General features: G+C 47.4%; 1 protein-coding gene across 1 annotated transcript in view; it reads right to left on the bottom strand.

The window, feature by feature from the left end:
* Positions 1 to 867: 867 nt before the first annotated feature.
* The window catches only part of NUAK1 (NUAK family kinase 1), a gene marked incomplete at both ends in the record, with an annotated part of 63,515 nt that continues 52,442 nt past the window's right edge, over positions 868 to 11,940 (bottom strand). Inside the window, 3 exons of the mRNA XM_080705306.1 lie at positions 868 to 2,015; positions 4,918 to 5,050; positions 7,122 to 7,241. Coding sequence (XP_080561432.1) covers positions 868 to 2,015; positions 4,918 to 5,050; positions 7,122 to 7,241 — 1,401 coding nt within the window. The remainder of the gene's footprint in view (positions 2,016 to 4,917; positions 5,051 to 7,121; positions 7,242 to 11,940) is intronic.

Raw genomic sequence — 11,940 nt, 5'->3', positions numbered from 1 at the left:
GGGAGGATTTTGGCCTCTGACACTGCTGTCTTTCTCCCTGTCCATCCTCAGGGGTTGAGCTGATAAGCAAGGCAGGTGATAAGGAAGAGAAGGTGGACGGACAGCAAGGAGCAGGAAAAACCATCACGAGCTGACTGTGGGTCCTTAATAGAGTTCAGATTATTCTCTCTCTGACCAAGTCCCTGTTTTCCATTCAAGGGAGAGTAGCAAATTAACAAATTCCACACTAGTGGCATGAAAGTGTTAACGGAGATCCCATAGCATTAAGCTAATTCCCAGGGTGTGGCCAAGACAAGGATGACAATAACAGGGCGTGAGTGCTACTGCCTCCCTTCCCATTGCCACGGCAGCCATTACTATTCAATCACAGCACTCTCTGATGTGCCTAGGCTCCTCAAACCAGCATCCCTAGTAGACATTATCAATCGATTACCAATTCAAGCTCAGAGTTGCTGAAATCTTCTTGCCAGCCCATGCAATCAGACCAAGCTTGCTAACGTGAGAAAGAAAAGGAGCAAGCTCTTTGGACTCACCCAAAACAGAGGGTTCCAGTCTCTCCTGCCCCTCCTCCAAGAAGCATTTGAATGGCTTCTAGGGAAATGCCTCCCCCCTTATTCTCTCCCCCTAACCAAGTGCTGGCCAACACCATCTTTCCTGGACAGCTGGTCCTTTAGGACGTGCCATATGCAAATGCCAGTTAAGACCCAAATTCTGACTGGCAGTTGGTGAAACTGGCAGAGCCAGATGGCACCAATCCTTTTCCAATCTTCTGTCATGGCCGGCATGGAGGTAGCCAGCCAATTAGCACAAGTCTTGCTCCCCTTCCTCCCTCGTACCCACCCGCCCCATGCCCTGTGCCCTGGAGGGCTAGTTGAGCTTGCTGCAAATTTCCAGAGCTTTCTTATAGACCTGAGTCACATCATCCATGTCCGCCAAGAGGGAGAAGCTGCTGTCTGCCAGCCGGTTCCGGTACCGCTTCAGGTACTGGGGCCGGGGCCGGTTGTGGAGCCCCTCAAAGTCCTGGATCTGGAGGAAGTTTTCGGCGGAGACGCAGCTGCGGATGCGCTGGCGAGCCGGGCGGTTTTCCTGCACATCCAGCAGGTCGAAAGAGTCGCTGGACAGGACGCTATCATCACTGATAACGCTGGAGGGACGGCTGTAGCTCCGGGAGAGGCCCTCGGCGGGGACTCCAGGCTCTGACATGGATTCCAGTGTGGGCATTTCGGGAGTGACGAGGGCCGGGTCCATGGCAGCTGCGGAATACTTGCTGCTGTGTTTCAGTATGCCCTTCCTGCGGCAGGACAGGCTGAGGGAGGTCACCCTGGTGGGGTCCGGAGGGCTGGGGGAGGAGAGGCCGCTACCCATCACCTCGTTACTATCCAGCAGCTCCGAAGACTCGCTGCGCTCTGGTGAGGAGTAGTAACCGGATTCTCTCTGCTGTGTTTTTTTTAAGATGCCTTTCTTGGGCATCGTGGCTGATTGCTTGGGGCTTAGTTTTGTTGGCATGTCTGCCTCAGGGGAGTTCGGGAGGGGCACGCCAGTTAGACACAAATCCTGCTCCATCTTAAAAGCTGATGGCAAGGCAGGGCCTACGACACCTTCGATGAAGCTATGAGAACGGTGCTCACTGTTACTCCGCTTCTTCAGGATGCCCTTGGGCCTCTTGGAACTCAGCTTGGAGGGGCTTTCAGGCACCGAGTCCTGGCTAGACTGGACAAAGTCATTTTCTTTCTTGGACTTCTTCAGCGACCGCTGTCGCTCCAGCAAGACCTCGGAGGCCCCGGGTTTGTTCAGGCCCTTCATCTTGGCTTCAGCCTCTGTCTGCAACCCAGTGGACCGGTGGTGCCAGTCAATGATTCGTGCCAAGAACGGGGACTCAGAGTCATGAAGGGCATCACAGTCACACACGCTGCTCTTGTAGCCCCAGTTCACCCACCAGTGGTTAGCGATGTCCTCCACGGTGGCCCGGCGATCGGGGTTCACCATCAGCATCCACCGGATGAGTCCTCGAGCATCTAGGGACCCACAGACAAAAGAAGTCAGGCATTGCACAGGGGCTTCTGACTCTGCAACAGGGGTGACTCTCCAGGAATGGCTACAGAGATGCTCATTTTAGGAAAAACCCATTTAGAGATCTGGTGCAGCTACCCTAGGGAGCAGGGAGCCAAAGCCTTTCAGACTGCCCATCAAAAGCATAATGAAGACTCAGAACCACAGCCCATTTTATCCTAACCTGTTTCTGAGTGGAGAAATATCGTGGAGATACTGACTTTCCCTATCATCTCAGATCTCCCTAAAGTGCAGAAGGCCAGGTAATCAGGGAAGAATTCAGACCCGACCCCAAGCAGGGGTCCCCAGTCTTTCGGTGAATACAAGCTTACTAAAAGGAAAAGCGGGGGGTCGATCATAATGGCTTTCTGAATGCCTCTAAAGATAGGCTCCTATATACACATGGTGTTTGCCGTCACTGGAAAAAGGTGCTGGAGGCAGAGAACAGAGAGGAGCTCACCTGTGCCAGGTGTGGCATTTACCTGACACACCTGGGCAGTGACAGCAGCCATCTCCCAAACTGGCCTCACCCTGAGGTCTTGGCCAGGTTCCGAGAGCCACACCCAGTGAGCTCACCTCCTTTCCCTGGCTGACATAAGTGGTGTCTATCCACCAAGTTGTCAGAGCAGAGAGCTGATCTGTATCTGCCACTCGGGTGTTCATAGCCTGTCTGAAAAAAAATCCCCCTTACAAATTTCTGCTGCCAGAGAATTAAGAAAAAGGCCCAGAGGGATATTAAAGAGGCTATGGAATCAAGTGATTCTCATAGCTAAGAAGCAGACCTTTAATGATCAAACTGCACCTCCCTTCATTTGGGGTTGAATTATATCCTGCCACCTCCCCTGAGCCACTTAAGAAGGCTAATGAGTAGCTCGCAAGGACCTGGCAATGGGGAACAGGGTAATTGCACCCCTGAAAAGCAACAGGATGATCATTCAGTCACTCAGTAGGCATTTCCTGAACCCCTACAATGTGCTGGGAATTTCGTTGGCACCAGTTAGCTAGCGAAGCAAATAAGACCACCAGAGAAGTCACCCTGAAATTTCCTGAAAGGAACGGACTGGCTTTAATAAAAACAAAACCGTGTATCTATAGATACATACATGCATATCTATGTATACAACAGTTGGTCCTCATTATTCACGGATTCCATATCTGAAAATTCACCTACTCACCAAAACGTATTTGCAGTCCCCAAATCAATACTCCCAGCTCGGTAGCAGTCATGTTTGTACACGCACAGAGCAGGAAATATTTTGAGTCACCCCTATGCACACATGTGCCGGCCGTCTCGTTTTAGCTCTCATACTGTAAACAATGGTCCCTTTCTCAGTCTACTAAGTGCCATGTTTTCATATTTTTATTCTTTCTGTTGTGATTCCACTATTTAAAATGGCACCAAACTCAGTGCTCACGTATTTTCTAGTGTTCTGAAGTCCAAGAAGGTTGTAATGTAGCCGGACGTGGTGGTGCATGCCTGTCATGCCGATACTAGGGAGGCTAAGACAAGAGGATTGCAGGTCCGAGGCCAGCCTCAGCAACTTAGTGAGAACCGTTTCAAAATAAAACATAAAATAGGGCTGGGGGCATAGCTCAGAGGTAGAACACCCCTGGGTTCAATCCCCAGTACTACACACACACACACACACACACACACACACACACACAAAGAAGGTTGTAATGTAATGTATTCTATAGAAAAAAATTCCCTCAGGCATGGACTGTAGTATTGTTGGTCACTGAGTTTGATGTTGATGAAACAATAATATATGTTAAAAAAGATGACTTTAAACATAAATATATAAAAATAAAGTTAAGTATTTATAGGTAAGCAAAAATATTTAGACCAGAGGTTCACAGGAACCTAACCCTGCATTTCTCCTAGAAGTAGCAGTTAGGTATTCAACTAATTCAGTGTTTGCAGCAACTTTATAATGCATGTACTATGAGTGTTGAGAATCAACTGTGTGCATGTATATAATAAATTGCCCGAGTCAGCTATATTCCAAGATGTCTACCTGAACACCTCTCACCTCTCACTGTACACAAAGAACACTCTCCCATAAAGAGATGGGGCGTATGCTCCTGGTTGCTTTAACCAACAGAATATGCTAGAAGTGATAGTACCCAGCTTCCAAGCATAGTCATTAAGAGCATCTGGCGGCTTCTGCTTCCTCCTTCTTAAAGCCCTGAGCTGCTGTGTAAGGAATCCAGGTCTGTTCTGGAAATCAAGGCTGTAGGGAGACACCCTGAAGAGAAAGAGCCAGTGTAGACCAGCACTTAAGTGCCCGGCACTCTCCCCAGGAGCAGCCCCAGCTGCCAACTCCAACGCAGGAGAAAGCCGCAGCAGAGCCAGGGAGCGCTTTCAGCCCAGAGAACAGAGGGCTACGGATACATGGTGGCTTTTTAAACCACTGAGTTTGTTTTGGAAAGACAGGATGGTCGTTATGTAGCCCATGAGCCAGACCCCAGGCTGGGGGCACCACTGTGACAGAGCAGCCATCAACTCTCATGGCATTCATGGTCTAGGGAGAGTAGTTTATATATCTACATGGCCTAGAAGGCACTTCATATAATGCTTTTCCAAAACTGTAATTCTTAGTAGAGAATTTGAATCCAAAGAGGCTAGCACAACAAGCAAACAGGACTCCCAGGCTGCTGTGTGGGCCATCTCTTCTAACAATTTCAATCGGACAGATCTGGATAAAGCAGACTAACAAACCGGTTTTACCAAGGATGACTCTTCCAGAAAGATAAAGGAGGAAAAAAGCAGGAGACTCCTTGCAGACGAATAAAGCAGAGTGTGTGAGTGATCGGGGCAGGTGAGCGACCATGCCCGCCAGCCCCTGACCCTCACAGGGCACGCACCTGAGGGCTGGGTGGGCTCCCGGTACTCTCCACTGCTGATCTGCCGGATGAGGTTCTTGTGATCGAAACCATCAAAGGGCATCGTTCCATAAACGAGGGTGTAAAGCAACACGCCCAGGGCCCAGCTGTCCACCTGAAGCAGAGAGACAGGACATATAGGAGCTGAGAAGCGGCTTCCTGGGACACCTTCCAGACCATTAGCATCGCTGCCTGTGAGCAGCCACCCCCAACGCCCCCAGGAACTGAATTCATCACCTGGCAGACAGGTTCCCACCACAGCCTGAAAACTGACCGCAGTGCAGCTGGGGCCTGCGGCAGGCCCAGCCTATCTCAGAACTTTGTTAAGTAGGTTAACTTCTTTGATTCTTGCTGTACTACTGAGAAGCAGGTAAAGATGGGTTATTCTCAGCCCCATTTGACAGATGAGAATGTGGTGGCATACAGGAGCTAAAGGGTTTCTCCGACAGCACCCTCCAGGTGACAGAGATATAAGGCTCTTCCTTCCTGAGGCAGGAATCAATTCTAATGGTTCAGGGGTTGCCAATGTAAATCTTACAAGAGCCAGGCAGACAACAAACATGAACAAAGCAAGAAAGAATCAGGGGTACAACGTGGAATCTTGGGGACAAAGATAACCTGTAGGGAGCATTTACCCACTGTTATGGTCTGTATCTGGAATGTTCCCCCAAAATCCTGTGTTGAAGTGTGGTCTCCAATGTAGTGAGGCTCAGAGGCGGGGCATGGCTAAAGGAGGTGGCTGATGGGGACACAGCCTTGGAGACTACATCTAGCCATATCCCTGCTGTGAGCCAGGCGGCCGTTCTCTCCCACCATGACGTTTCTGTCCTGGAGCCAGCCAACTATGGACTGAACCTCTGAAACTGTGAGCCGAATAAACTTTTCCTAAGCTGTTCTTGTCAGATATTTTGGTCACAGCAATGAAAAGCTGACACACATATTGAGCAGAAAACCTCTCCTTGGCTGGCAGCTGTCGTGTAGAAATGCGGGCTCAACCCTGCTGGAGTCTTCAGTTTTTAAAGAGAAGTCAGAAAGCAGACTCTTCTGTGAAGTCACCCAATAATTAAATGTCTGTTCAATTTTTTTATAAAGATAAATGTAGCCAAATAAAGCATGTTTCCAGGCTAGGTCACAGACTGCCAGCTTGTAACCTCAGATACTGATGATCAAAGACCAAAGAAACATTTGTTACCTACCATGAATTTAGTGTTGAGTTTCTGCAGTTTTGTAAATTGTATTCTATGTTCCTCCCTTATATTCTTATTTTAAAAAGTCTGTCTCTTCAGGGCAACTAGCAAAGGCTTTTAGCATCACCCTCTAAGACTCCCCCCAAACACTCTCAGACAGATAAATATTTGTAAGAAAACATTTCCACACACTGAGCAGCTGCTATTTAAAGGAGACTGAATGGATGAACCTCTCTGTAAAGAAAATTGTCTTCTTCAAAGAGAATAATCCATCACTAGCAACTCGCCCACTTCCAAAATAACAATTCCATATGTACATATAGTAGCCCTGAAAGCTTTAGGCAGATAGGGGAATACATTTCTCATGAAAGAGGGCAATGCAACTAAGATGTATTTCTTTGGTTACATATGCATGCTAACAAAAATGTGTGTAAAAAATATTAACTTGAAGTGCCAGAAGTTTCCTTCTTTGTTCATTTGCTTTATTTGTTTTGTTACAATAGGGAAAAACTGAACATACAAATCTAGGAACATTATGATGGTACATCTTCACACAGACATTATACTGTCACTACAAATCATGTTTTTAATAAGAATAAATTGGGAAGATATCATGATATAATCTTAAGTTAGTAAAAGGCAGTGTGTGTGTGTGTGTGTGTGTGTGTGTGTGTGTGTGTGTGATAGTATGGCATCTTGCCCTTTAACTTGGTCTCAACTATTTTTAGATGATCCCAATTATTCTGAGATTCCAACTATTTTTGAAATGCAGAGATCTACATTGGAAAAGTCTAAGAGTCACAAAAATGTTAACTGGCTTTCTCTCGATGAGGGACTGTAAGTAACTATTTTCTACCTAGATTTTTCCATATTCCTTCCCAGGTATAATCCTATGAGGACACAAAGTTTTCTTTGCTTCTTTTTTTGGATTTTCTCAGAATTTTCCAGATCCAGTTCTCTCTTTCCCTCACTCTTCTCTCCCCAAGCAGCCCTGCTCACCTCTGGCCCTCGGTAAGGCCTCCCATTGACAATTTCAGGAGAAGCGTAGAGTGGGCTCCCACAAAACGTCTGCAAAAACTTGTCCTTCTGGTACAGGTTGGAAAGCCCAAAGTCAGCAATCTATAAAGAAAAGCAAGACCCAAGAGGACCTGTTAGCCTTGACTTGTTAGTGTCAGCAGTGAACCAGTTCGAAGTACATAGAGTGGATAGAGACACCCAGGTCATCATCTTCAGTCCCAAGCCTTCATCCCAGGACCACTCAGCACATCTGGGCCAGGGGGTTCCCACAACAGTCCAAATCACCCACCTCCAGTTCTGCCGCATCTGCAGGCTGCACGCTCTGCATCTTTAAGTTACGGTACATGGACTCTCCATTTCAACTCTAATATAGACTTGCCCCGAGAAATAACTCCCACAACATCACCAACCTGATATGTCTAATGAACATTAAAGTAGGCAGTAGCCCCCCCCCTCATCTGTGGAGGATACGGTTCTAGTGGGTCCTGAAACTTCAGATAGCACCAAACCCTGTACATTCCTATGCTTTTCTATATATACATCTATGGTCATGTTTGTTTACAAACAGGCACAAAGAGATTAACAATAACATCTCAGATTAAAATGGGACGATTTTGATAATATACTGCAATATAATTTGCCAGCATCACTTTTACTGCATTTGGGGGCCATGAATAAGTAAAATAAGAGTCCCTTGAACACAAAACACCGCAGCACTGCAATGGGCAATGTGATACATGAGGTGGCTACTAAGTGAGTGATGGGTGAGTAGCATATACAGGGTGGACACGCTGAGCACAGGGATGAGCCACTTCCCCAGCAGGATGGAAATGGATGGTACCAGATTCCATCAAACTACTCCGAACAGTGCTCAACTTGAAATACATTAAGTTTGTTTCTAGAATTTCCCATGTAATATTTTTGGACCATGAGTCTCTGTCTGTACCTAAAACTATAATACGTGAAACCTCAATAAGGGGGGACTATTAGATAGCTCTTAATCTAAAAAGTGTCCCTCTGTGTCCTACCCCCAGATCACACCCCTCCATAGTGGAATGTGTATCACAGTGTGGAAAATCCTGACCTGGGCAATTCACACCCTTGCCTCTACATCCACCCACACTCTGTTTAGAACCGAGATGAAAAGCACACAAGAGCACTGGGTTTTGAGTCTTCATCTTTGCCACCAGCCATTTGTGTGACAGTGAACAGGTCATTCAGCAACTCAAAGCCTCTGTTTATCCATCAGAAAACTGGAAGCCCTTGGGAACCTACCTATTTCACTACAGTCTATGAACAGAGCTCTGTGGGCATCTGCCATTTTCCAAGCTGATTTCCATTCAAGGTTTATAAATAGGCTGAGTGATTCGGATGACCAGAGAGCAGCCCAGCCTGAACACCACTGAGGCTATGTGCTGAAAGAAGCCCCTAGAATAAGCCCATTTTGTAAAAAAAAAAAAAAAAAAAAAAAAAGTCATCTTTGAATGAAAGGAATGTCACTAAACGCAGCCGGTGTACAACCGCCCCCAGAAAACGCATTCTCAAGCTCAGATTGCACTTAATTGCCCTGAATTCCGCTCTCTTATCAAGGCCCCTTACTCGCTTGCAGGAAGTTGGTTGAAAGCTTTATGAAGTGTGTCCCGTCAATCAGAAGCAGGATGGAATGGCTGCAGCCCTGAGGATCCCAAGAAGTCCCCAGGCTTCAGCCTTCTCCTGCCTAAGAGAAGCTAGGAGAGCCTATCCCGCAGCCTCTGCAGCATCTGGGGCACCTAGGAGCTCCCACACACCTATGTGTGTGAGAGCCACCCGCTGTGCAAAGGCACACTCTCACACTGGGAGTTTTTACCCAGTCTGGGCATCCTCGCTTGCTGTGTAGCCATTCTGGAGAAGCGTGTTTATGTCGTGGCCAGCTCCCATCCACACAGACCGATGCTTATCAGCCTCTTCCTGTAAAACTGTCATTACTGCTGACGCAAGATTAATAGAAATCTAGATTAGCCCATATTCTTGGCACTTGAATGGAAAAGCAATATTAAACACACACACACACACACACACACACACACATACACACACACACAGAGTCTCAAATCCTAGACCATTCAAACTTGGGCTCCAGCTATAAGATTATAGTCCTATGGCACTACACCAACTTTTGATGAGAGGGAAATGACCACAGGGTATAGAATCTCTTGGGAGCCTCAGTTTTCACACCTGGAAAAATGGCCATGGAACAATGTCTACCCCTACAGTGACATGGCGACATAAAATTCACACAGCGCTTACAGCAGTAACGGGCACAGGGACTAATGAAGTGTGTCCCGTCAATCAGAAGCAGGATGGAATGGCTGCAGCTCTGAGGATCCCAAGAAGTCCCCAGGCTTCAGCCTTCTCCTTTACACAGTAAAGGGACTAATAAATATTGGCCTCCCATCTTTAAATCCAGGTAGACTGAATATATTCCATGATAACTTGTAGGATGTGAACTTTGAGAACACACTCCAGGAATAGACACATTTTTAGGTGCCGGCCACAGAATTACATAACTTTGAATCACAAAGTGAAAAACACAACCCATTTTGGTTCTCCTTGTCCTTTGAATTGCGTGAAGGAGAAGGTTTCGGCTGGGCCACGGTGGGTCTTAAGCATCTCCATGCTCATCAGAGAGAGAATACTGTGGGGTCACAGCCCGTGCCAGGAACCAGCCTCACGCCCAAACGGAAGGATGCTATTCGATTCCCATCATACTTATTTTTCAGCTTATCTTCTATTCAGGGCAAGTGATACTGGCTTTCCATTCAAGGTAATTATCTAGGGTTAATCATGTTGGTGCTTACTTGAGATCTTTCTCAAGTAAGTACCACTTTAGCAAGTGGCTTACACTGTGTAAAAAGAACGAGTTGAATAGCAGAGAGGTTGCCAAGAAAAGGCAAAAGCCATTCAGAGTGAAGAAAAAATGAAATTCGGGAAACATTAAACACAATAAAAGAGAAATAATCTCATCCTAGATGGGCTTTCACACCAAAGAGCCAAAGAGATGTTATCCCTACCTTTTGCTCTGGAAATGAAGCAACTCGAGGATGGGGATCTGAGAAACTTTGCTGAAGGTCACAAGTAAAAGCAACAGGCACAAAAATACATGGGTCTTCCCCAGCTGTTCAGTTTCTCTGTAACAGGATACCAGTCGTGTGTCAAGGTGCTTCCCAGCCAGGAGGCCACCAGGCTGTGCTGTTAGGGTAGGTAACACTTTGCTGACACACTGGTAACCTTGGAAATGGTACTTAGCTGGTCCTCTGCTCGTGCCAATTGTTTCCCTGGCCCTTATGGGTCCAGAACCTCCCTCCATCCCTGCACTGACTATCCAGCTCAGCCCTGATTCTGAACAGGAATCCAAGAAGCCAAGTTTTGAAGTTTTTGTTATCATCAATCTTTCTGGGGGGGAGAAGGGTCCCTTGCTAAAGAGGTCAGAGTTTAAATGATAATTAGAAAGCAGTTATTCACCTTTCAAAAGGATTAACCTCACACTGAAACGGATGAACCCCGAAGAGGATGCGCTAAGTGATGTAAGCCAGACGTAAAAAGACATGGATTGTCTGACTCCATTTACAGGAGGTCCCTAGAGTAGACAAATTCGTGAAGACAGAAGATGGCAGAATCGTGGCTGCCAGGGCTGGGGTGGGAGGAACAAAGGGTTGATGCTTAATGGGTGTGGAGATCATGCAGGGAAGATGGAAATGTTACAGAGCTGGGTGGTGAGATAGCTGCTCAACAGCGAAGCGGCTGAGCGCCTTGTGCTGGGCGTCTACCTGCACTAAGTTTTATGCTACGCCACATATATTTTAGCATCATTTAAAAAAAAATAGGATTGACCTCAGGTCACTGCGAATAACCAGCTTCCCTGGGGAAAACACATCATCAGCTTGTTGAAATTAATGGTGAAAAGGAAGCTGGTTGTGGTGGTGGTGGTGGTGGTGGTGGTGGTAATAAGAGCAGCGGCGTTGCAATGAGCCTGGCAGATCTATGAGCACTACGTGGATGAACACACAGTTCTCACGGCTACCCTAGGCACAGGGTTCCATCGTGATCCCCACTGTGCAGATGAGGAAACTGAGGCACGTGGTCCAGTTGCTAGCATGAGGTGACAGTGCCGTGCCGCTGTGGCTCTACATCAAGGGAATGATTGCTCTCAGGTGGCTGACAAGGAAATTGGCTCTCTTGGTAGCTCTGGGGAAGATGGAAATTCCGCCCTGGAAGGCACACTCGTCACTCCTTTCCCTGGGACTTAATTGCTATGGCTTTACTGGTTTCGAAGTGACAGCCGCGCCCCTGAGCTCTCAGGAAGTGAAGGTCAGGGCATGCAGAATGAGCATTAATGACGTTAATGAGAATGAGTCGGGGTCAGTTCTGGCTTTCATCCTCAGATCTACACTCGCACCACCTCTCTCCAGGGACAAGAAATGACCAAGCGGAGCATTCTGGGAGGTTTTTAAGGGAGGGCGCGGCCACAAGGCCACTCTGGGGACTCTAGGGATGGCAGTGAGCAGCTGGAGTAGCTCGCTTTGTACACGGCCCCAGCATGCCAACACCGTGGCTCTCGCCCCTGCAACAGGCAGCCTGGCTACTGTTTGCAAGCCTTTTACAGACAACAGCAGACTAAAGGACCAAAAGGTGCCCTCGTGTGATACTCACTGGGGCCAAGGGCAAATTTGGGTGGTAACAGAGGGTGGAATTTAGAGCCAAGTAGCCGGAGGGTTGTAGCTAGATCATTACCTATTGGCTGTAGGAGCCTCCTCACCTGCAA

Source organism: Muscardinus avellanarius (assembly GCF_963383645.1).
Source record: "Muscardinus avellanarius genome assembly, chromosome: 11".
NCBI classification, from domain to species: Eukaryota; Metazoa; Chordata; class Mammalia; order Rodentia; family Gliridae; genus Muscardinus; species Muscardinus avellanarius.
The sequence above is the reverse complement of the archived record's forward strand: the minus strand, read 5'-3'. Positions and strand labels throughout refer to the sequence as shown.